The 26,348-nt window shown below is 35.6% G+C and overlaps 1 protein-coding gene across 6 annotated transcripts in view; it reads right to left on the bottom strand.

Annotated features, from left to right (window-relative positions):
* Positions 1 to 240: 240 nt before the first annotated feature.
* Positions 241 to 26,348, bottom strand: part of EPRS1 (glutamyl-prolyl-tRNA synthetase 1) — a 39,369-nt gene continuing 13,261 nt past the window's right edge. The window contains exons 10-35 of one of the 6 annotated variants that reach the window (XM_040551144.1): positions 25,890 to 26,123; positions 24,399 to 24,483; positions 24,005 to 24,064; positions 23,686 to 23,706; positions 21,554 to 21,664; positions 19,717 to 19,853; positions 18,781 to 18,988; positions 18,211 to 18,323; positions 17,473 to 17,590; positions 17,001 to 17,378; positions 15,941 to 16,165; positions 14,989 to 15,237; positions 13,959 to 14,189; positions 13,370 to 13,635; positions 12,021 to 12,072; positions 11,032 to 11,241; positions 10,832 to 10,904; positions 10,209 to 10,288; positions 9,763 to 9,864; positions 8,960 to 9,115; positions 8,637 to 8,834; positions 8,100 to 8,273; positions 5,374 to 5,534; positions 4,093 to 4,171; positions 878 to 942; positions 241 to 605 (exon numbers count right to left, since the gene is read on the bottom strand). In XM_040551144.1, coding sequence (XP_040407078.1) covers positions 455 to 605; positions 878 to 942; positions 4,093 to 4,171; positions 5,374 to 5,534; positions 8,100 to 8,273; positions 8,637 to 8,834; positions 8,960 to 9,115; positions 9,763 to 9,864; positions 10,209 to 10,288; positions 10,832 to 10,904; positions 11,032 to 11,241; positions 12,021 to 12,072; positions 13,370 to 13,635; positions 13,959 to 14,189; positions 14,989 to 15,237; positions 15,941 to 16,165; positions 17,001 to 17,378; positions 17,473 to 17,590; positions 18,211 to 18,323; positions 18,781 to 18,988; positions 19,717 to 19,853; positions 21,554 to 21,664; positions 23,686 to 23,706; positions 24,005 to 24,064; positions 24,399 to 24,483; positions 25,890 to 26,123 — 3,937 coding nt within the window. In that variant the 3' untranslated portion in view covers positions 241 to 454. The remainder of the gene's footprint in view (positions 606 to 877; positions 943 to 4,092; positions 4,172 to 5,373; positions 5,535 to 8,099; positions 8,274 to 8,636; positions 8,835 to 8,959; positions 9,116 to 9,762; positions 9,865 to 10,208; positions 10,289 to 10,831; positions 10,905 to 11,031; positions 11,242 to 12,020; positions 12,073 to 13,369; positions 13,636 to 13,958; positions 14,190 to 14,988; positions 15,238 to 15,940; positions 16,166 to 17,000; positions 17,379 to 17,472; positions 17,591 to 18,210; positions 18,324 to 18,780; positions 18,989 to 19,716; positions 19,854 to 21,553; positions 21,665 to 23,685; positions 23,707 to 24,004; positions 24,065 to 24,398; positions 24,484 to 25,889; positions 26,124 to 26,348) is intronic. The other 5 variants (XM_040551147.1, XM_040551146.1, XM_040551149.1 and 2 more) reach the window with 5 other exon arrangements.

Below are 26,348 nucleotides of genomic sequence, written 5' to 3'. Positions count from 1 at the left end.
AAAATTGAAAAATTTACAAGCTTTGAAGGCAAAATTAAAATGTCATTTTATGTGTAAATTTTATGTAGGAACACTAAACTGGAGTGTTTATGATGTTCTCTCCAATCTTTCAGACATTTTCTCAGAGAGTACAAGAAAATATGCACCAAAAAGGAAAAAAAAAAAAAGACAAAGACATGAGCAAGGTATATTCCATCCTTCCCATTCAGCAACATAGAAAAAACAACCAAAGCATATTACAGCTCACGATACATGTTTATTATTAGAGGTGTTTACAGAAAAGTCTGCGAATTACTGCTAGTCTAAGACTGACAATTGGGGGTGTTTATGGTTTATGGCTTTGTTTTTTGAATCATCTAAAAAGTCACAAAACTGATTAAGTTTGGGGGCTATTTCAGTCTTATTAAAAAAAGTTCAATTCACAGATAAAGGAGAAGGTGCTTTCATTAGCAGTTTAATAACTACGACCAAATAGGGTGTAAAACTTGGCAGGGTTTTTGCCGCAGACACATTTTGCCCCGCTCTGTAGTTCACGGAGAGGCTGAAAAGGTATGCAGAGACTTTTTGCTCCCATGGAGGGGGCGCCAGGCTCAAGATCTTGATCCCTGAAATAAAAGCATATTCATAAGTAAAAACCTTTATTTAAAAGCGAAGACACAATAAAGTGTATTATGCATAAAATCTCAAAAACACACTAATTAGTCTGAAAGTTTCAGATCTAAGGGTGTAAGTATACTGTATTACACAGGACAGCAGGAGCCAAGGGCGAAGACTGTACATGAGCTTTACACCCACATGCATCTTACATGCCTGCTTTACATTCAGAACATTTTTATTTTGATCTTGACAGATCCTCTCCAGTTTGGTTAAATTTTACCTGGCAGTGGTCTTCTTGATCCAATCCTCACACTCAATTTCCCCACAGAAAGGGATTTGTACAATCTGAAATGAAAGGGAGAAGGGGTGGAAAAAATGAGCTATGCATCTAAAAAAAACTTCTCCTTGTCTCTGGAAGACTCCTAAACTTTAAGATATCATATGTACTACACGAAGTAGAAACACTTCTGACTGCTACAATTAAATTTTAATATCCATATCTCATCAGAGTAATATATAAACAGTCATCCCTCCACAGTATGGCATGGAAAAACCTACGCAAACCCAACACAGCACTTAAGTCAGGGTGCTGCTTTTATTTTTCCCCAATGTCTTCTTATCTGTGGAAAGCATAAATACTATTTTCTATTGGAAATACTCTGTTTTTCAGGAAAAGTTTATATTTTCCAAACTGCAGAAAAAAATCTTTGCTTACATGGTGCAAGATAATGCCTTCTTCATTTTAATTCCAGTACTATGAATTTTCATATTTTCTGAACTAGACAGACATACAAATTTAAAGATAAAACAACTGACAAGAGCACATATTTTCTTGTAGAAAAGAAAGTGGTCCATATTTTCCTGCTGTTTTGAATGTTAGATAGCTGAAAAAAATGAGAAAGTAAAGCTGAGATGATCTCATACAGTCCACTCAGTACTACTGTCAGTGAGTGTAGCAAGTCTCTTTTCCCGAGTTTTGTACTCTATTGTTTTTTTCATTTTTAATGCATTTTCAGTGAAATTTGAGTCAAGTACTAAAAATTAAGACTACTGGTAAAAAAAAAGCACCCACACACACACATTTGAGCACTCATGTAGTGCTAATAGCTAAGGACAATATAGCTACTAAATTCTGCTTGCAGAATCATTTTAATTCTATCAATACTGTGAATAACGTCTACTGATCTGTGGTTTTCTTTCACCAAATTTACATCCTTAGTGCAGAATTCTCAATTTGCCTTGAACTGGAACACACCTTTATTAAGCTTCACTTTATAGCTTCACTTTCTTGCAGTGAAGAAAGGAACCATTACGACTCTAATTTTGCTCACATTAGTCTTTTGCTAGTTAAAGTTTAAATACACATGCAATTATTCTTACAGTTTGAACTAAACTTTGCATGCAGCTTAAAAGAACACAGAAGCAACCCATATTTTTAAGGAGTTAATAGCCTACATTTCAATTATAGTCAGCGGAAAACAGTAACAGGAATTAAACAGGAGTACTTCAGCTTACAAATTTTCTTCTTAAACCACAGCCAGTGCTAACAGTATAATCTGAAGAAATTACAGAATACGTGGCATAAAATATCATCCATACAACATATAATGGTAGACAAAGTCATAAAACGACAAACTTCAGTTTTCTCAACTTAGAAATGTAAAAATATTTGTTCATATTTCCAAGTTTATATATTAAACTATATTCAAGTTCTAATATAATATAAATAGTAAAATTCTCTTGGAAATCTCTAGAATCTAGCTGTACATGAAACTGAGTATTGGATATTGAAGACCAGGCATTTTATACATTGGCAGACAGTATCATTTGAGAATTCTGCAGTAGGAGGAGAAAAAAGGGTATACCTACAGCATTAATGAAAATTAAAAGGTAACAATTTATGGTACAAATATGCAATTAACTCCACATTGTATTCTTCCTCTTGGAATGAACTTGACTCTCCATTTCTGCTGATTTTTACATAAAAGCTTATTTTTTCCTCGACTGTTTCTTTGTCTTGAAGACTAGTATAGTTTAGAGGGGTGCTTATTTTGGAAGCATATCTTGAAGTCACATGTAGTATTATTCAGAGAACAGCAGTACTATTTGAACACCTATATGGAGTAGAATTATTTGTTAAGCAAAGACTAAAGATTTTTCCGTTAAAATCTACCACCAGAATCATTAGATGCTTTAGAGAGAGCTGCTCTAAGGAAACAATACTTTGTAGTCAGCAGGAAGATCCCCAAACCATTTCAAAACAGAGTATTTTATGCTTTTATTTAGTTTTGTAAAGGAAAATAAGACAATACTGCTACTTCAGCACCTATGTACAAGAACATCTAAAATATCCATATCCTCAACTTCATAAGCATGCTAAATCAGTCTCACCTCTGATGTTCACAATCATTCCTTCAAAACTAGCTATAAATCGGATTCAAGTGCAATAGAAGCAAGAAAAGAGTGTGATTAAAAGCCAAAGCTAACTTATAAAACTATTTTTGAAGCCAACAAGACTAACTGAGTTCTTGACACTCTAGCACTTTCCACCAGAAATTCTGAAGTTTTCAGAGTAGACCTAATTGGTATATACAAAAAAAAAAAACAACGACCTGATCTCTCTATAAAATGCACAGTCTTAATGATTGATTCTGAGGATTCTACTACTTCAATACATTCGTCTAAATATATGAAGAATTTCACAGGCTGAGAGCCGGTGACAGAATTTCAGGGTTAATGGGAGTGGATCTCTGAAAAAGAATAAGAGGCTCAAATCTCTGGTGAAGATTTAATCACTCACCTAAGTTTTAAATGCTTTGCCAGAACTTAAGTTTTTCACAGATCTCTAGTATGTCTATAAAGACAGATCAGATGAACTCAATCATCCACCATTATGGGTTATTCTTACTATCAACCCAAGGAGGGTTCTGATTCCCAGCAATTCTCAATGAACTCAATGGCTTCTACTCAGGTCATAAAGGCAAATCTTCTGACGTAAGTAGCATGTACTTTAGACTCTAACTTGGACGCTATCACAAGATTTGACAAGTGTTTTTCACTGTTTTTATTAGCACAATGACAGTAGCTTATCTTAATCTGAATAAAATATTTACATTAATCTCTCTGAAAAGCACCTTCTAATAAAAATACAACGCTTTAAATGTAAATTATCAAACTGCAGCAACATAATTCACTTCAAGGCACTGTCACCTCTTACACAGCACTAGAATTTTACATCATATTTAATAAATACAGTATTTCAGCAAAAGAGGAAATAAATAAATTAGCTTGGAAAAGCTGACTTTTCTTTGTGCAGCTCTACAGGTGATGCTTCATCTGCTTGTTAGGGGAGAGTTCTGTAACAACTACAACAGTACGTATGGATGGATGGATGTATACGCAGTCTTTGAAGCTTTTAGCCTCTGATTATCTGCAAGGGACAGGAAGTGTGTGAAGGCACTTAGAAGGATTTTGGAATGAAGTAAATTCCCTTACCTTTCCTGAATCAAGCTCTTTTTGAAAATCTTCCATATTATTGGCTACCACCATATGACTTTTTAGGTCCTCAGAAGCTCTAAAAAAAAGAGGGAAAAAAATCAGTCAGGGTAGGCTTATACACATAACCTCACTGGCCAACTGAACCAAGTTTTCAGAGTTAGCCAAAACAAAAATTACAAGAGAAGCTATATATTAATTTGAATCTTCCTAATCAGATTATGTTTTTCCACCATTCTGTCCTCAAAGAGATAACATTTTGATTGATTGCTAATGGGCGGTGCAGATAGCTGCATATTTTACTGTGTTAATTCACAATTGTGCACATCATTTCACCATTGACCAACTGTAGACAGAAACAGATAAATACTACAGGCAACTGTGTTTTGTTTTGTTTTTTAAATTACGTTCTAAATCTGAACAACAGAATGCTTTTTAACTAGGTAAACATATTCTGCCTGTAAACAAACTGATCACCATGGAAGGAAGTACATTCCAGCAGTCAAACTCATCTGCCATGGTGCTTGATCAGCCAGTTAGATCTTTCTAAGTGTGCTTGGGAACAAGAATTTGCAGTAACAGACATGCAGGGGATTTGGGATATGCAATAACTGAGGGTGACAGAACACTGGAACAGGCTGCCCAGAGGGGTTGTGGAATCTCCTTCTCTGGAGAAATTCAAAACCCGCTTGGATGCGTTCCCGTGTAAGCTAATTTAGGTGTTCCTGCTCTGGCAGAGAGATTGGACTAGATGATCTTTCAAGGTCTCTTCCAATCCCTAACATCCTGTGATTCTGTGTGAAACAACAGTTTGAAAAGCATTTGATTTCTTATGAGAAAACAATTGTATGAAAGTCAAGAGGACATAGGGTCTTACCATACACTTCTGAAAATAGATCTTCAACTACTGAAGCTTCTTTAACAACTTTGTATCTTTCAAAATTCCCTACCAAAAGCATCTTTTGGAAATGAATCCCATACAATACCATCCAATTAACTATTTATCATATATACATTTTTTTTAATTAATACTTTAAAAATACTTCTGTGAATTCTTGTAAAGTCAGTTCACAACCTTTAACATTGCGTTTCACAAGCACTTAAGGAAAGTTCTGTCAATGTATGTGAACAAGTTCTGGAGGCAGAATATGAAATATCACAAACAGAAAGATGGGCCAAACCTATCTTTCTGAACAGTCTAACCAATAAATTGAGAAATTCTTCTGACAGGTAAAGTATACCTGTGATTAGCATAGCCGTTTGTTATATCACTCATTTTACCTGTTATATAGGTTAGCGTGGATCTCCTCCAAAATCTGCTTCAGTTTCTCTTCTGCCTCATGTTCTGAAAGAGTCAGCTTCTGTCCTGTGTCTCTTCTGACAGCTACAAACTGTTGGCTTTTCATGTCTCGTGGTCCCACTTCAACCCTGACTGGAACACCCTTAATGAAAAAAAAGTGAGAAGTTATAATGAGTGATTCTCAGATGAGTTAATATTCTCCTTTCTTTTGTTTTTTGAAGCACAGTCCTATCATACATTATTTTAAAATCTTAAGTTTCTTTGAAAGAAATCAGCACATATTCCACCGCTTTTATTAATTTCTGTCTTTCCCATCCACACTCTCTTCACTTGTGCATCATACCTTGCTCCAGTCTTGTTTCACTTTCAAATGTATGAATAAGAAATAGCAGAAGTTTTGTTAAACATAGACTTAGTATCAGTGTTAATGGTGTGGAATATTTCACTACAAACAGATAGCTTTATGTAAAGCTTTTATGCTTCATAAACTTCAGTGGTAAGAACCTTAAACAGGCAGACGAAAAGTTCCCATTTTACTAGTTAGTTAAGAGTCTACTGAGTTCAATTTATTTTCTTCTACATCCTGATGTCATGTGTGTCATAAGCTGCACATATTTTTTCAGTGGAAAGGGAAAGAGGGCATGGGAGAGTGGGTACATGAGCATGTGTTGTGTCCTATTTGGTGCGGACTTCTTGGTGCTGCCCAGAGATAGGACAAAAAGCAGTAGGCAAAAACTGAAACACAGGAGGTTCCACTTGAATACGAGGAAAAACTTCTTTACTGTGAGGGTGGCAGAGCACTAGAACAGGTTGCCCAGAGAGGTTGTGGAGTATCTTTCTCTGGAAATATTGAAAACCCACCTGGACATGAACCTGTGCAACATGCACTAGGTGACCCTGCTCGAGCAGAGGGGTTGGACTAGATGATCGCCAGAGGGCCCTTCCAACCTCAACCAGTCTGTGATTCCCCACACCCCATATTCTTCATACCATGAATTAATACATTAAAATCCATCTCAAGGATGCAATATCTACTCCTCCTGCAAAGCTACATAAAAAGCTGTTCAAAGTTATTCCTAACAACTTAAAAATTTTAATTTATGGTATATTAAAAAAAAAAAAGGTTACCATTATTAAAACTCAGCAAAATATATTTTGCATTTCCATTCCATTTTCTAACTGTAACAATCTTCCAGTGAAAGAAAGATTCCTAATGGCCACACAGGAAAACTACCTAAGAAAGAGCAATTGAACTACAGCCAGACACTATAAAACAACTAGCAATGACTTGTCTGTCTTTGGAGGTAGCATGAGAAATCTGCTAAGCTGAGAAACAGATAAGGTAAAATGCTTTCCAGTTCATTCTTGTACTTATTACTCTAGTATCCTTGTATGTTTTACCCTATTAACTTCCTTATCAGTACTCAGTAAAAGGAGTTCACTTTGTCTGCAATTACTTTGAAGATGCAGTTTATGTATTCTACTTGTTCTTATCATGTCAGAATTTAAGACAAGAAGATAAAATACGTTTTTTTGGGGGGAAACATACAGGTTGAAATTCAGAAGGGGTGAGGGGCACCAGATAACTTGGAATTAGTGAAGTAGCACATAAGCCACTTGTGAAGTCATGGCTGCAGGAGCCCTGAACAATGCTGGACTACTACCAGGGCAATAAAGTTTTTCTCTTTGTGAGCTGAATACCCAAAGTGCTTGTCTACCGCCAAAGCTCTATGAAAACCTGCATTCATGCTGAGAATACTATTTTATTTTTTTTAATTAGGTCTCTTATTTCTCAACATGATTCTAAATGAAGGTTTTACATATGTATTTTGATGACATCTAGCTACAACTCAAATATGAGGAGACGTATAAATGGCTTATGCTGAATACTTTAGTAGATTTTATAAAAAGCATCAAGTTTGCCCCCTGCTGCACCTCCTTGGTAAACTTTTTTTTTTTTTTTTTTTTTTTTAAGAAAAGCCTCATAACATGGGTTCTTGGTATTAGAGCTTCATTTTTTAAAACGTAAGAGGTTAGACAAAAGAAAGAGAACTTGGAAACAACGGGAACTTTCGACTACTCAGGGACCTTCTGTCATCTTACAATGAAGACAAACAAATTAATTTCAAATTCCAAACAAAAATATGATCCTGTAACTCACTACTGAACTCACTACATTGTTCAATTTCTACTTATAGTTTCATTCCGTTCTGCTATTTTTGTTTTACAAAAGCCTCTTATAGTTGATGAAACAGAGCTGTTTCTTTCAACTACTATACAACGGGCAACATAATAGTGGTTTTTTTAAATCAACAAAATTACTCCCTTCTTTGTCAGTGCTATACAGGTTTATCTCCTCTGTTCCACTGTGTGCAAAGAACACACTGTTGTGACCCTGGAGACACTTTGTATTTATACAAATTTTTAAACATGCAGTTGATTTGTAGTAATAATGCCATTTTCTAAGTACATAAGGTGAAGACTTGAAAGTTCAAAAATTGCTAATGACATGTTTATCCTAGCAAATAGCAAGTCTCAGAAAACACTTTTTCTTCATATATTAATAAAGAGAAATCCCAATAGAGGTGATCACTGATTATAAGGCAGTAATTGTCCATTTAGAGAAAACATCCACCTTCAGAATAAAAGACACACATACATACCCCACATTTCAGCTTTGAAACACCGTCTAGAAAAAAAAAAGTACCTTAAGTTCCCAATGATTAAACTTCCAACCAGGTGAATAGTTGTCTCTTAGATCAGCACGTACACGGATATTAACACTAAGCAGCCTTTTACGATATTCATTACATTTCTTCAATAAAACCTCTTTGTCGTCTTCAGAAAGGGAATTTGTGATACCACAGGGAATAATTACAACCTGCAATATAACATGACAGTTATTTCACATTATAATAAACTTAGCTCATAGTTATTATATAAGCTTAAAAAAATATTGTGGCCCACTAATTTATTTCACTATCTTAGAAGTAAAAAATATATTTCCCTTTTCCTTGAAATTATATAGATAAAATTATTTTACATGGATGGACTATTAAAGGGAGCTTGTCCACCACAAGCACCCTAATGATTTGTATCAAATTTATACAGCGCATTCTGTAATTAGACAGCTCCTATCCTGTGTTAAACTCTTTGGTGCCTGATAGGAAAAGCTCAGGAATTCGAAGACAGGTAAGGAAAAGAAAGGGTATTTTAAGTCATATTATGGACAATTTTTACACACCTGAACGCAAGCTACTCGAGGTGGGAGCACCAATCCCATGTTATCTCCATGAATCATTGTCATTACACCAATAGTTCGAGTTGTAATGCCCCAGGAATTCTGATATGCAAACTGTTTTTCTCCTGGTTTCTTGGGATCTTCAAATACAATTTCAAACATCTTTGAGAAGTTTTGTCCTAGGTGATGTGACGTTGCTCCCTGAAATAGTGACACATGGAAAATTCTGCTCAATTGAAAGTTAAGTCTCACTAGTATTAGTTTAAGGCTTCCATCTTACTACTGTATTTACTGAAAAAAAAAAAAATCTTCTAATAGATAAATACCTGGATAGCTCTTCCACTGGCAGATATAAATGCTTCTACAGTTGTCGTATAATCACCCCCAGCAAACTTCTCCTTTTCTGTCTTCTTTCCTTTCACAACAGGTATTGCTAGAAGATCTTCGTACACTTGAGCATACAGATCAAGTATCTGCATCACCTATGATGAACATGCCATTTTAAGAATTATTCAGTATTATGTATTTCATGAAACATGAAATTATTTATAACCAAAGTATTAGCATCTAAAACCTTAAAAACAAACAACATTTTCCTCAAAACTGTGATAAAAAAAATTTCTTCAACTGCTTTGCATGTTGCTTCATTTTCTATGAATGAAATAGCAACAAATACAAACCATGACAGATAAGAAGAGTCATGGCAAAAATGTCAGTCCAATGGTTATATTGACTTCTACTTTCCAACTAAAGTTTGGATATCTGCTATATAAATAAGGATATACCATGATATTTAATGAAGCATCTGTTTCTGGGGAAAGTACTAAAGTTGTATTTCTTACAACTAGCAAGTTAACTCGTTATTTAGGCTTTCAAGGAAAATTAGAATCCTCTATGAAGGTCACACTCTTCCAACTTGTCATATTGTTTGAAATGACTAAAGCCTTACACTCAGGTTACTTCTTAGAGAAAACAGCTGCTAGCACACTTGACATTTTTCATGAGGGCTCCCAAAAAAAGCTATACCAATTTCCACCAGGTCCTAACTAAAAAGATTTGTTTGTGTTGCCATGGAGTAAGATAAGATAACTTTCTGAAAGCAAAAGAGCCAGTGCATTTGCTTTTTTACCTCCTCTGCTGCTTCTTCGTATGTTGCAAATGCCGTGTGGCCCTCTTGCCAAAGGAACTCACGAGTGCGAAGGAAAGGTTGGGGATGCTTGAATTCCCAACGCTATAAACAAGACATAACAGGAAACAAAATTGTATGCCATGATTAGCACTAAAGTGTCAAATTATTTATTTTAAATAGTGTTTATAAATACGTTGCCACTTAAAAGTTCAAAAAATCTGAATAAAGCTAAAAAAGTCAACTATTTACAGCTTTGTACTTAGTATCAATATACCTTAGTAACGTAGATTTTATCAAGTGAGAAAAACAGATCACAAACCATGTTTATACTTCTGCCATGAAATATGTGCCGTGATTAGTATCATCATGCCACGTCCACCTAAAATAATTGCCATACACTGCACTTACGATAGAACAGTTCAGTCAGAAATTATGTACTGACATACCACAACATTGCACCACTGATTAAGCTTGATTGGAAGATCCCTGTGTGACTGCACCCACTTTGCATATGCAGGATACATGACTGTGAAAAGAAAGCAGTTTTGGTTCTCTGCACAATACAGCCACTTCATGCCAAAACTTTTTCTTTGATACATGTAAGCTTAACATTCTCTGCTGTGAGAATTACACTTTTATTTATAGTTCTCTTTAAAACATATTTTTTGTCTTAACACGTTTTCACTGAAAAGAACTTTAATTTTATCCTGTCTCTCTAGAAAATAGCTTGCTTGATGTTTTTATGCAGGATGTGGATCAAAGTACAATCAATCCAAACCTTAGTATATAAAATATTTAATTAAAAAAAAAATTCAAAGTCAATTAATTTTCAGGATATTAATGAAAAAGTTCCTGGAATGTAAATGTCCAAGAGAAGTCCATTGAAGGGAACTAATAGTGCTAGTGACATTTGATGCAGACAGCAGTAAATTTTATGAAATATTGTAAGGAGTTATAGTAAAACATTCTAAAAGATGGGTTTCCGCTTTTCAAAAGGGACTTTATTTATCAGCTTCACTACATCAGTAACTGTTTTCTTTACAGCCAAACTGAATGACAAGAAGTTTACCTGTTTCACTTGTGGGACGTACAGCAATTGGTTCAGCCAGATCTGTTTTCCCAGATCTTGTGACCCACGCAACCTAAAGGAAAAAAAATAATTAAAAATCAAATAAATCAAGTTTGAAGAAAACTTCCTTTCATAGTCAGCTGCAGATTAAGTGGTTGGGTTTTCTTGTACTAAGAGTAAAATAATGTTTTGAAGTGTACCTCAGGGGCAAAATCAGCAATATGAGTCTTCTCTTTCTCTAGTGCAGCCTGGGATACAAACATGGGGAAGTAACAGTTCTCCACGCCAAGTTTCTTGATCTCTGCATCAAAGAAGTTCTTGATAGATTCCCAAATGGCATAAGCCCAAGGACGAAGAACATAGCAGCCACTCACATCATAGTATTCTATCATCTCTGATTTTGTGATCACCTTTCAAAAGAGTTAGATACTGATGTTTCAATTTCATACAGAAAAAAACACTCGATAATTCAAGCCTATAGCATGCAACTCAAGTCTCCTATTTAAAAATATTTCAGCTCAAAATTTAGCAAAGATATGTGTTGAGATTGCTTTTGTTACCTTTAAGAGAAAGTTAAGCAGGAACATTAAGTTCTATAATAGATCTGAAAAACGTTGAATTTCATGAATCCACGGTAAGATACAGTAGCTAATTTCCACGAACCAACAAACTGCTTTTGCAAGAACTTTCTCTAGCTCACATCAGAAGATTTGTATTCCTTTGGGCTTATGCAAAAATTGTAGTAGTAGCAAGAGATAATTTATAACGCTGATATCTTTTTACTATCTTTCTTAAGTAACCTAGTCATCTCTTTTCTGCCCTTCTGTGACAACAAACTCCTTCAGTATTAACAGATCATAACTTTTGTTATACATCATCTTGAGATGAAATAAATCTTCCAAGCCTGTGAAATTCCTATCACTTCACTAACGTTTTGTACACTTAATGAAAGAGGAATTCATGCACATGAGTTATGAGAACACACACACACTCATACTTTTTACGGCCTACTTTAATTTATTCAGCTCTTCAGTCTAGGCACTTTTATTTGAGACTATGATAACAACATAAGAGCAAGTACTTCAATACGTATTTGAAAAAAAAAGAAATACAATATATTAAATCAATATCCACTTTGGCTTTATAAGAGAATGAAATAATTATTTAATTAAAACTGGTGTGCACTTACCTGAGAGAACCAATCCGCAAGATTTTCTTCTTTCTTAGCTTCTAGACCCAGCCTATGGTATTAGAAAGAACCAGATTTGTGCCATTGAGCATTTAGCAGTGAAATTTATCTTAATCTTTCTTTCCCCCCGCCCCTTTGGTTGGGGTGGGAGGACAGAGCGTGAGGGTGGACCTTAAGGGGGGAGGGAAGGAGGGAACAGAATATTTTAGTTTTATTTCATAATGCCAACTTTTTTTTTTTCCTCTTGACAGTTCAATATGAATTTGCTGGTATGAATTGCTAGTAGTTCCTCACTGAGATAACAAGTACTTTTAAGAACAGCTCAGTTTCTTTTCCAGTGTTTGAACCCTTCTAATTCTCACCCAAGGTTGTATCAAGGAACCTCATAACAATTCACCAAAAAAAATAAGCACCACCAATAAGAACATAAGACTAACCAGACATACACACAAGCTGTGTGTATTTTTAAAAATTTCTTACCCAGCCTATGGCTACAGTTTCAATAAACAGATGCAACTTGAGTTATCAAATTAAACATATCAGTCACTCTAAGACAGAAAACTGACTCTTTAAAAAATAAAATAAAAAATAAAGATAACTAGTAAATCTCCAAGATCCTAAAGAAGGCTAAAGCCCCTCAATTTTAACCAGATTCAAATGACAATAGACAAAAGTAAAGCTTCCATATATCTGTAAGCAGAGATGTTTTTAAGGGTGAAAAATACATTTCTCCAGAATAATTTTTATACAAAATAACTACATCTCTAACATGTAATCTATATATCTGAAACAGGAAACAAATAGAGTTGCATAATATTTGCTGTGAAAAGATCTCTACACTTTCAGCATGGGGGCAGGAGAAGGGATGCACCGCAATCATCACTGGAGAGTTCCATATGCAATAGGAGTGCCAAGCTCTGGGTTGGGCTTATATACTTCTCATGGTACTCACAGCATGTATTTTGGAAACCTTGGTAAAATAAAACAAGCACAAGACTTTTTTCCCCCCCCTATGGTTTATATTGAGCAAAACATAGCAGTGCATTTGCGGAAGCAAATAATGAAACACAGCAAATTCCCAATGACAGCTGAGCCACAATAAAAGACTATGTGCATTGCCTTATGCTTTCTACAGGCTAAGCAGGAATTCTCCTCACTAGGATGATGAGGTACAACAGGCACTAAAACTTCAGTCACTTGCTTTTGCTTGATCCCAAATATAAAAATTAATAATTATTTCGTAATTGTTCATGCTTTCAAGTGAAACAAGAAACCTGTAAATATCTAAAATCTGAATAGAGGTAAACAGTCCTGGTTCTTAGCAAATAGATTAACGATCATATCTTTACCTGGTTTGTTTCTTAGGGCCTTGACCTTCTCCTGATCCACTTGAGGAGAGCTCACTACCACTCTGTCCTTGCAAAGGCTCTTTTTTCGGTCCATCATTTTGCTTCTGTTGCTTACTCTGCTTTTCTGACTTGTTCTCTTTCTCTTTCTTCTTCTTGTCTTTGTCATCAGCACCACCAGCAGAAACTGGTATATAGTCAACTCCTGCAACAGACTTATACTGGGCCTTCAACTGAAGAAGTTCCTTAACAGCTGCATCTATCTTTTCCTTGAAGGACAAAAAAAGAAATTCATACAGAAACCACAGAAGTAAATGCTTTATCAAAAAAGCAAAACTGATCTATGTTTGGCATTACGGACATCCACAGTGTTGGGGGAAAACCTCTGCAAAAGTTGATACTTAAATGTTTTAACATTTTAAGGACCATATCTGACAGGAACAATTTAAAAAGCACATTTCAGATCTCTGAATTCAAATGTTGCCTATTCTGAATGCACATTTCTAATTCCTATAATCACACTGATTTGGAATAGATTTTCACATTTAAATACACATATAAAAATGTAGTATTACAGTATTTTATTTTATACCTTTTCTGCTTTTTCTGCTTTCAATTTCCTAACTTCATCTCCTTGAAGAGCTACTTTGTTAAACAGCGCTTTAGCTTCAGGTGTGTCAGGACCACTCTGTGCTGTATTTGATGCCTGGGGCAAAGCACCTTGAGCTGCTGGCGGATGTCCAGGCTTGTAGTCCTGTCCAGTCTTCTCCTTATAGTCAGCTTTTAGAGAAAGAAGGAGTTTTACTGCTTCATCTATTTCATCCTATAGGGAGGATAAATAGCAAGATGTACTAGTGAGAACTAAAGACTGAACTGACAAGAAGCATTGATTTTTAAGCTAAGAAAATAAAATTTCCATCTAGCAATCAACAGAGGACTTCATAGTTAAGGAAAGACACCGGTAATAGCACCATGTTACCCCTAAGCAGCAGAAGTGTGTTTAAGCATTATCACATTGTATGAGAATGTTCCCCCTACCCCACCAGGCCAGCTACAACCAATAACTGCAGCAGAATCTACACTGAAAAACACAATAAACTGTTTTAGAAAAGGACTTGAAAAAAATCCACAAGACAAAACAATTCTACAGCATAGAAATATAGAGGGGGAAACAGCAGCAGCGCCTGAAAACGCATAGGTTTGTCTCCTGCTCCTTTCCACAGCTCTCACTGAATGTGCTAAGTTTTGATAAGTCTTGCTATTGTTGTAGCATGCTAGATACTTTTATCTTCATCTGTTACAAACACAGCAAGAAGTAAAATATATTAAGAATTTCTGCAGGATTGACATTTGCCATGCTTGTCTATTCATCTAGATGTCAGAGGTAAGTTTGACTTTTTACATCAATAGAATTTAGAATTTATGTCTTGACGTTGAGAAAGTATTCAGTATCAGAGTGAACTTGTGTGATATTACCAGACCATGCAAGTTTGGTAGCTAAGCTCTGACCAGGATATAAGGGAGTTTATTACACCGTTTGATTATTATTTGGTGAAATATTTCCCCCCAGCGGCAAAACGTGGTAAGAATTGCAACTGATTACTCTCTATTTACTGTTATACCTTGGAAGCTTTCTCTGCTTTCAGTCTGCGTACCACTTCACCTTGTTCAGCTACATTATCATAAAGTGTTTTACAATCCACTAAGCTACAGGGTCCCAAGTCACTGCAGCATACAGAAGATGGAAGTGTAGTAGAAGACACACAAGGAGGAGCTGTAGGTGGATTTCCAGGCTTGTACTCTTGACCTGTCTTTTGTTTGTATTCTGCTTTTAAATTTAGAAGAACTTTCACAGCCTCATCTACTTGTTCCTGAAGCAAGAAAGGAAAAAAAGCAGTTGCAGATAAAGAGAGAAACAACATAGATACAACACAATAGCTAAAATAACATAACCTTTACTAGAGAGGGCACTAACGTAGCTGTTGTAATACAACTTCTAGAGGTAACATGTTAGTAGCAGTTGTCATTACCAAGTTCTGCAGTAAACCTTTTAGCCAGAATACCTATGAGCTGTTACATATAGGATTTAAACAGGCAGTATATATGCAAGGGCTGATTTCAGTGCCATGAAAGCTCCCCATTTAAGCAGCTTAGTTCCATGAAGCTATAGCAGTGCATAGCTCTGTGCACAGGAGAACGGGAGCAAATTCTCAGACTCTGAACAAAGAATGGGTTCCCTTGACACATCAAATTACCACCAAATTCATAATTGCTGTTCTAGCCTTCAACTTACAGACCTTTTTTCAAGTTACTGACTATATTCTCCTTCACTTAGCTTGTACTATTAAAAAAACAAAAACCAAAAAACGTGTTTATTTTTTTTCAGGCTCTCCATGCACTACCACAGAACTTGTGAAGTCAGCTGTATCAGCTTAAGAGAATTCAGGAAAGCATTTTATGGAATTTTAAAGTATTTGCTTAGATTTTGTTCCCCAAGTTTTGCAAAACCTGTAATTAGGTTTTAATCTAAACTGAAAATATTGTTCCACTCAGAAATATTCACTGCTATTACACCTTTGAAGCTTTCTCTGATTTAAGTTTGCGGACTACTTCGCCTTGTTCAGCTACTTTGCTGTACAGAGATTTGCTGTCTACTGGACATGGAAGAGTAGAAACAGGAGAAGACTGAGCAGGGACTAAGACCACAGGTGGGCTTCCGGGTTTGTACTCCTGGCCTGTCTGTTGTTTATATTCTGCCTTAAGGGATAAAAGGACTTCCACGGCAGCACCTATCTGATCCTGAAAGAAAGAAAAGGGCAGAAAGAGGGAGAAAAAGATGTAGAGACATGAGACTGAAGCGTACATTAAATTCTTTTATGAAAAGACCTGCAGATTATGTACACCTATTCCATTTTCTTAAATATTTAGTAGAGTTGTTTCACCTATTATTCTCCTAATACAACAAAGTATCTGCAGTTAAGGAATATACAATTCTATCTATCCTGTATAAAATTATAACAATAAAGTTTAGATCTTCCCATTGATTTAGATTTTATGGTGCCAACAAGACACTATTATGAACAGTACTTAAACCACCAGGCACAAAGTGTATTACTTCCCATCTTTTTTTTTGCTCTGCATTAGAAAGAATGAACACAGCTACTAGTAGCTACGTTTCTTATGTTCAGATCCAGCCAGAAAGATGTCTTGAAGATATCGGTTGTATTTGGATCTTTACTTTTCTCTTCTTTTTTAAAAGAATCTCTAAACAACAACAAATTAATCCTATGAAGTCACATAATTTGACTATATTTAATAAAATGAATAAATAAAAACTGCAGGACATTTTTACCCCAAGGACCAGATTCAGATAATTAATCAATTCATGCATTGGGATAAATGCTTCGGAACTAAGAAATGTTTGTTAATATCAATAAAAATGCAAGTAAATTCCTAGCATTTTGTCATATTTCTAGCTAAAAGATGAATATTGGAAAACGCAAGTCTTGATAGAACAAAGCTCAGTCAAAATTATGATCAGTCTGAAAACATTGAATCAACCCATTCACCTCCACAGGCAGAGGACAATGGGCTATGCAAACACCAAAAAACAAACAAAATAATAATCATCCACCTTAGGTGCTTTCTCAGCTTTCAGTTTTCGGACAACTTCCCCTTGCTCTGCTACTTTATCATACAGAACTGTGCTGTCCAGGGTACCGGAGGTCTCAAGCTTTGAAGACACACACTGTTCATTTACAGACACTGGAGGACTTCCAGGCTTGTACTCCTGGCCTGTCTTCTCTTTGTATTCCGCTTTCAAGGCCAGCAACTGTTTCACAGCTTTATCAATATCTTCCTTTGCTGCCTTCTTAGTTTTCAAGTCACGAACTATATCACCCTGTGCAGACACCCTGTTGTAAATAACCAGATGGTCTTCAGATGCAGTACAGGTTGGAGTAGAGGTACCACCACCAAGTGGAGCAGGCTTTCCTTTTGCAACTGAACTAGCCTTTAAAAAAGAAAAAAAAAAAAAGCTAAATATTCAGCACAATGACCTTGTACAGTAATACATTTTACAGCACCTTTTAAAAACACAAATTTACCTCTTTCTTCGCACTTTCAGCTTTGGTCTTCTCTTTTGACCCAGATGTTGGCATTTCCTTAGTATGTCCATCAGGAATGTAAATCAAAATGCATGGGGCTTCTTTACAGCTATGAGGACTATAAGAAGATTTATAAAAAAAAAATCAAGAAATACAAGATAACACATAAAACATTTATTGCAACAAATGTTCTGCTCTTCAAGTTGCTCTTTCACAACTCCATATTTACCTTTGTATACAATTGTAGTTATTCAAATTTACATAATTGGAGATCTGTATTGATCCCTGTTATGAACAGTAAGTTCTCTTTATATAATAATGCTATGCTGAACTGCAGTGTAATTTTAGATGTTTGATAATTTTGTAAAGAACTGTTACAATGAATATTTGTGCACACTAATGAGGCAAATGACTGTTTTAATCTGTAACATTGCTCCCTAATTTATATACTTAGAATCAGAACAAGGAAACCTGATCTCTACTAAATCCAAGCTAGTTGAGATGCACCAAAAAGTGCCACACACTTGCCATAGACAGTTGAAGACATAGCAACATAGACAAAAGCCATGATAGTCCACAAAAATAACCCACAGAAATGTGGTGGTAAAGAGGAAGATATTTGCAGCATTGGCAAAGTATTGGCAACATTACTCTTGACGTGACGTGTGAACATCTTAGAACACAGCAAATTAAAGCAAATTCTGTGAAGTCTGCTTGGGCTGTTCTTAAGTAGCTTACCTCACTGGCTCATAGGGTTGATCACAAATAAAGAATCCTCTTCTCTGAAGTTGTATTATGTCCCCTTTTTTTAAATCCCTAAGGCAAGGATCACCTAACATCAGTTCTTCTTGCTGTAAGAGTAAATAAAAATCAGATAAATCAGTCCAAACCTAACAGGGCACAAGAAACAGGAGGAAAAATGGTAAAGCTGTTGAAGGATAGTGGTAATTTTTCTAAGTGTTGATGTGTCAGTTAATTCCAGAGGCAGCAGAACAAGTACTCGCAAGAAGATGCCATATTATAAGAATGCAACATGACCAAAAAAAAAATTAAACTACTGGTCCCAGATGTGTAAGAGCCAGGTAATGCATGAGTATACAAAATTACAATTCAACTCACATTATTACATTTCAGTTCATGTTATTATGAGAAGTTGAATGGAAAACATATGAACAAGATACACACCCTTTCCTTGTTCGACAAATTAAGTTTGTCAAAGTTTTAAAAACAGTCAAAAAACAGTAACAAGAAATAGCAATGGCAAAAAAAATAAAGCTTTGTAAAATATAAAGGGGAAAAATACTTTACCTTGCTATTTTGGTTGATATATTGCTTGAAATCCTCATCTTTACCTAGAACTGGCTTAGTGATTAGATGTTCATAATTAACACAGACAGTTGGGATGAGTGGCGCACGTGGAGTATCTGCTAACCAAGTGATCTTAGTGGTTTTTTTGAAGTCCTTATTCTCTAGGTTTAATTTGGTATCGATGGACAGAATTTTTCCACTTGAATTTCTACAGGAAAACAGAAAGGATGAGAGCAAAACCTAAATGATTTGTTCTCATTTGATACTACAGTACATCAACAGATCCACTGAAAAAAAAAATTGTTCAGAGTTCAATTCTGAAGCATGGAAGATGTAGGACATGGAAAAGTGTAGTCACTGCTGTTGAAGTTCTCCTTTAGTTTTGATTTTTTAAATATCACGAGATACTTCAGAACATGGGAAAAATCTCTACCTATTTGTTTTACATTCTGTCTCAACTCACTCCATTCTGCCAGTGTCTCAACACAACTATTTCCAAAATATTATGATGACATTAAGAGTCTCCTTCCCTCACCCCAAAAGTTCTGCAACTTACATTTTGATTGGTTTAATCGTTTAGAATGCAAAAGCGTGTATTTCTTACAGAATAAAAATTGTCAAAATTCCAAGTTGTGTGTGTTTTTTTTTGTTTGTTTGTTTTTTTATCTGACAAAGCTGTTTCACAGTGGAACACCACCAACACATAGACAACACTCCATAAGGGAGACATGCAGTAGGATGTCACCAACTGGTGATTTCAGACCTGGATCTATAGTAAAATGTGCTCTATGCCAAACATCCAGCTTTGTGATATATTTCAAAGTAGATATCTCTATATATATGTGGACAAGCACTGAAACTGTTAAAAGATACCTACTACAAACATCAACAAAAAGTTGAAAAACAGAAGTTAATTTCATCTCCCAGTATTTTTACCTGTTTAATTTAGTGATGATAATATTGCCCCAATTTATGAATGTAACCACCTCTCCCTCTGTCAGGGTCTCTGCATCTGCACCCTCGATCAGCACTCTGGAGCCATACCACACAGGTTTCAACCCAACATCGGCATTCTGTGAAAAATGATGTTTATTTCAAAGGAGAGGCTATTACACAAACTGGCTAAATTTAATGCAGTGCTAAAACACTGCTTTCTTTATGACAGAATATAGACGAAGATAAAAGACTTAAAATAACAGTAACAGAAAGCAACAGTATTCCTCTACAACTATCTCTCAGGTTTCTAGTTCAAAAGTACTGCATACGTTCCTCTGACAGTACATTCAAAAATTATATCCCCAACAATAAGTCCAACACAACTGACAGCAGTTAGTTGTGTTAGCTGACCCTATTTCCTTCAAGTCCACACTTCTTCAAGATCTTACATGTAAAGACTAACTAACTTTTAATCAAATTTTCATCTTGTTATGCAAATTCACTTCAAAACAAGTTTCTTAACTCTCAGCTTCACTTTTTTACAATTAATATGGAATTAAATATGCAGCTTCTCTCAGCTGGATAGATTTTTAAATATAGTAATATTATGGTATTGCTTAGAACAATAAAAATATTCAGCTTTATAGCATCTAAACGATGGAGTTTTGCTTGTTTGTTTTTGATTTTATTTTATTTGTCTTTAAATGCAGACAGATGGGAGCTCAGAATTCTTCAGCTGATCAAGAGTTTGAAGTTTGTTTCTTCTGGTCAGTAGAAATTTGTTTCTTCTCGTTATTTCATTACATACTGGAGGCATCATTTTTAATAGCAATATTTTAGCATGCAGGCTTGTATCTGACCAAACTTCTTTTTGACTCTAAGAGTCGCAATTCTCATTTGCATCTACTCAAAACCTGTTTCCCTGTGAATCCACCACAGGCAAAAGGGCAAACTAGAGGCTGACCTTTAAGTTACAAGAAATTGCTACAGGTGTATTCAGAGCAACAAAGTGAAGAAGCAAAAAAAAAAAAAAAAGATAAAAACTTGAAAAACATTTACTTGCTTCTCAGTTAAGTTTGATATCTAAGGGATGCTTTCAGAAAAGCTGAAGTATAACTTGAGATGTCATGCTTGAAGTAAAGCATCTTTCCTAACTGTAGTGGAAAGAAAAAAAAATGCACCAGCAACACAGGCCCCTTCTTAACAGATATTACTCTGTGAATTGATTTAGTTACTAAGAGTTTCAAATCAGTAAGAACTGAACTCTTGCTGGTAACTATTTGCTATCTGAATTTAAAAGCCACATCCAAAAAATCCATATAATGGTAGAATTAACAGTGTAATATTTCACTTTTCTATGTAAGTCTAATTTTATATAATATTTAAAAGAAATCTTCCCCTTCATCCTCCCCATACTGCACTCCTCACTCTTATGGATAAGCAGTACCTACTGTACAGTAACCATAAAGCTTGAATTAAACTTTATATTTAAACTTCTCTGTCAAAGTTTGTATTAAACAATAATAAAAATAGTCTTAGCCTCACTCCATGTTTGTAATATCTCACCTCTTCTGAAAACTCCCTTTTGTCATGACTTTATCTATATGCTTTTGTAAATATATACACTGCAGTTTCCTACATCATTCTCTTAAATGAACAAACATGTTCAGTAATTGCCGACTTTCTGACAATTTTATGAAAAAAAGCACACCTTGGTTTTATCTCCCGCGGTCCAAACAAGTTAAAATAAGGGACTCTCCTTGCTGACTGCTCTAAGCCAATGTACTTCCAACCTTACTGATCTGCAATACAAGAATATTAAGAGCAAAGCGAGAACCTTTGGATGTTTAGCCACTTCTTTCACCTCCTCTTGAGCTTCAGGAACATTTACTGGGACCACTGCATCTTTCAGTAAAGCAGTGTACCGAGGAGCTACTGGGTCTATAACCTACAGAAAACAAATGAGGGGGATCATGAATATATGACATTGACAGAGAAATAAGATGTTGTATGAAACAACAATAAAAAGGAATATTAATTGGTATTCTTTATGTTACTGCATTTTTTTAATGTTTGCCTTAATGTTACTTTGATCCAAATGTATAAAAGATAAAAAGTGAGAAAACAGTGGTAATAAAGAGAGTTTCCCTTCTTTACTGAAGTACTTTGAGTAAAAACTGTGCATTGGATACTGCCATCAGAAGTAACCAAATTTATGAACTGATACCACATCGGGAAGATAGTAAGAAGTACTTTGATAGTTTTACTATTCAAAAATGGTATTAAATCTGGAACACTTTCTAGGTAGCTGAATTTAAAGCAATCATTTATTGGTGCAGTTCTCTCTTTTGTCCAGCAGCACAAGACCTGATCCCACACTAATTTTCCAGGCGAGTACTCCAGGAATCAGGGACAGACCTGGCTATAGAGGAAGCACCAATTAAGTCTAAAATTTTAACACAGCAGCATTAGATACTATAATAAGGCAACATCATAATATTGGCTTCATCAGGATATCTACAACTTGAGTCTGGCAAGGAAAAGATACCACCAAAACTTCTCCCTGCATTTTTATTGTTTATTCTCAAACTCAGCCAAAGCAGTTTTCCACAGTGTTTTTCATACCTGAAATACTGGTTTGACTAACTGTTCCGAGGAACTTAAAAATATAATTCAAGTGAAATAGGTCTCTAGGACCAAAAAAGAGATCTACCAGTTTAATGGGAAGCTAACACAAAGGAAAACATCTGCTTTTATTAATATAAAGTGACTACCCCCCAGTTTATTCCTGCTCAAGTAAAAAAGTATGCAGAAAATGTAGGAAAGAATAATTAGGTGCTAAATATTTGACATAAGCAAGTAAGATGATAGATATATTTTAAGTCACATGTTCATAAGTTGATAATTACTGAAGCCAGACTCCTAGATGTTAGAGACATTTTAAAAAAGGACGTTCGTATGCATTTCAAAGCATATGTGTTACGTGATTTAATATCATAATTTTCTTAACTAAACAACTGAATTTTACCATGTTTTTACTAGGCTCTTTATTTTACTCATAACCCACAATCCTGCCTCAGACTGCAAATGTTAAAAATTTTGTAAATATACTACTGATTAACGTGTAGGAGTTCTCACACTAATCAAGTCTTTGAGCTTAGAACTACCTGTGTGCAAACAATTGCTTTTGTTCATAATGCAGTTTGCAAGTTATCTGCACAGACAGATGTGAACAAAATTGACTAATAAACGCGGTGCTGTCTAAGGAGTTGGAGATCTAAGAAAGTCAGTTTAAAAGGCAATTCAAAAAATAAGCCCTGACAGTCCATCCCCCCCCAAATTCAATTCTTAGTCATGTGTATGCAGCAACAGAAAGAACCAACTCATAAACCTCTGTGTACGCAGCAGACCAAATGCAAAATACATGAATGAATACAAGACACATGCCAGACAAGCAAAAACTACTTAAATGAACAGATCTGGGTACTATTTAAGCAAAAACGAGCAGGAATCCCAATGCAAAATAACAGGTGTTTCCACAATCACACAAAATATGCAATCAGCATTCTAATAATTCGCCTTATTATAGTGTCCAAGCATCCGCTGCCAAAAAGCAACTAACCATGTCAAGATGCAGTATTCCTTATTTGACATTCAGTTAGAAACATTAGCAGTGCTGGCTTTATCTACACAGGCAGTATACCCAGCATCTTAGACTTTTGCCACTGAAAGGAAAAGTGGCTGACATGAATCAAATTGAGTAATACATACATTTATGTTAACGGATAAGCCAAACCAGAAACAGGCAGCATTTTAAAGCTAGGAATAATGCATTTTCAGTGGGTTTGTAGAGCTCCTGTTATATACGCAAATGTGACTGTGCTATGAAGCTGCAAAAATGATAGCTTATGCTATGTATGCTTACAGCACTGTAAGCTATATGCTAAGGTAAAAAGCATTGAGTAATACCTTCTTACAGATAGCTCGCAGCTTGAAAGCAGAAAAATGAAATGCAGTTTTCATATCAGCTTTACATATATCATTATCTTTTCCCATACTACTAATTAAGGCAAGTAAGTATTGGTTTAGGAGAATTGACAGGATTAGTGCTAATTCAGGTTAGAAAGGGGAGGCGGGGGGGACATTCCATTTTCCTGAAAGTGTGCCAAATGACGCAACATATTGCAACTGCTACTTGTGTTGATAAGCACTCCAATGAATGCTAGATTTTCTACATATTCCAGACAGAGGATATCACAAGTAGTTTCAAATTCATGTAAACACATACCTTTTTGTTAAAGGACCAAATTTTATCCCACTCCATATTCACAACAGATCGAGAGGAGCCCTGGAAAACAAAAAAAAACCATGAATATACAGTCTAGCTATTAGATCCATTTAAAACAAAGTCATTTAAGGACTAAGAACCCTCTACTATTTGCATTCATCAAAACAGTGTAGATAGGCACCTCGAGCTTGCAAAACAAGTAATTTTTTAAACATGATACCTGTTACAGCATTTTGCAAGGATCTGCTCATATGTTCTAAAGCAGTACACCTGAAAGCAGCAAGCCTTCAGAAGAAGAAATCTAACAGTCACACAAGTATTTTAACTGAAACTTCATGAAAACTTATCCTTACCAAGTGAAACTCAAATGATCAGAAAAGAAGGAAATACCCACCTGAGCAGCAATAAACTGTTTTAGACCTTCAACTGTCATGCCTCTTCTCAGGACACCACGCACAGTGGGAAATCTTGGGTCATCCCTAGTAGAAAAAAATTTATCAATATCACATGTTAAATTCTACATATTAGTTAGATTACTCAAAAACTTTACTGCTGCATGTGAAAGGCACAGCTTCGATGCACTGTGCTTGTGTGAATGAAGAGTTAGATGAGAAGACCTAACTGAAAAGACTAAGCTCTTATCCATAGAAAACATCTGGTGGAGATTCTCTTCTGCTTCACCCCACGGAGGTAAACCATCTCTTAATGAAGTAGCTCTTTTCATATGTCTGTTCAATCTTAAGTCTCTCAAGAACTGACAAGGTACATGTTATGTCCCTATCATATTACATCCTTTTCAACGGAACCTTCTCAATGGAACATCCTTCTCAATGGAACCTGAAACAACAGGGCTTGATATCTACTTGCTCAGGAGAAACCAGAAAGAAGAGTGACAATGGCAACGTTATCTCTCAATGACAGAAGTGATAGAATTCTATGATTTTCTTGTTATGCATGAAATGAAAAGGCCTAATCTGAAACAATCTGAAATGCAAAATACGTGTGGCGGGAATACGGATGAAACCTTGCCAAGGCCCTAACACAGAGGCTTACTCAGGGAGAGGTGATCATACAATAGCTACATCAGCAGGAAAAAAAAAATGGCTCTAGTAGAGTAGTTGCATGCGTAAGCTTGGAATCTAGGCTTCCAGCAGTCGGAAAAGAAAAACAATCCAAAATAGGCTTATATGATACCTCTAGCCAAAACACTCAGAGGCAGATTAGGTACTTGCATAAAATGATACCCCAAAGGCTCAGCAGAGAAGTACCTAAAACCAGGCCATGAAAGACACTACAATAGGTTGTCTGACTTGGAATTATCCATGAATTTCTTCAGAATTCTTTACTATACGGAAAGGACTTGAGATGGTGTGTTCCCACAGCTAGGTCACTGTGGGAAAGAACCAAGGAGGAGTCTCTCTACACTTTGACCTAACTGCAGAAGTGTAAACCCACTGCTCATCCTTTCTAGGAAAATACACAAGCTACCAGGCCACCAAGAATCCTCTAACTTCTGCAGAAATCCAGTTAACAATCAAAAAAGAATGTAAGATAAAGAAGTGGGGAACAGAAGGGAGGAAAATTTCTGGCATAGCTCAGGAATGTATCTGATGACTCGGTGTGGAAAATGTGTAAGTAGCAAGAGCCCCAAAATAAGCTACCTTATATTTATTTTAGGATATGAACATGCATATACACAGTTACCATAGCATAGTAAACAGTCACATTGTGCATTCAGAAGCCATTGTAATTAATCTGTTCTCAAATTCTGTTTAAATATTTACTCATGCTGCTTTGATACTTAAGCGCTGTCCAAAACAGAAAATGCATGCATCAGTCACAAGTATCTTCAACAACAGCGCTGAACTACAAACGAGTAACATACCATCCATCCACGAGCCCTTCGTTGACAAACCATGTAAGCTTTCTCTTGGATAACACAGTGTTGTTGAGGTTTAGCCTGCTGTACTCCCATATATACGGCTTCCTTATGCCCAGTGCCTCGATGATCCAGTAGAATTGTTCATCTCTGTCATGGTATTCAGTTGTTCTAAGTGCATGTGTGACACCTTCAATAGAGTCAACAATGGGGCAGGCAAAGTCGTACGTGGGATAAACCCTTGAAAATAAAGACCTTCAATTGGCAAGGCAGAAGAACAAAACACTTTCCTCATATTTAAGTGTTTAAAATAAGCATCGTTTATACTTAGATATTAGAAATATTTAGTGTTTGATCCTAAATATCTTCAGATCAAGCCTTCTTTAAAAGAGAATGTACAAAATAGATAACCCACAAAAAAAAAACAGAGCAATAACATTTTTAAAACAAAGAAAGCCATCAGAA

This window comes from Cygnus olor, chromosome 3, assembly GCF_009769625.2.
Source record: "Cygnus olor isolate bCygOlo1 chromosome 3, bCygOlo1.pri.v2, whole genome shotgun sequence".
Lineage (NCBI taxonomy): Eukaryota > Metazoa > Chordata > Aves > Anseriformes > Anatidae > Cygnus > Cygnus olor.
The sequence above is the reverse complement of the archived record's forward strand: the minus strand, read 5'-3'. Positions and strand labels throughout refer to the sequence as shown.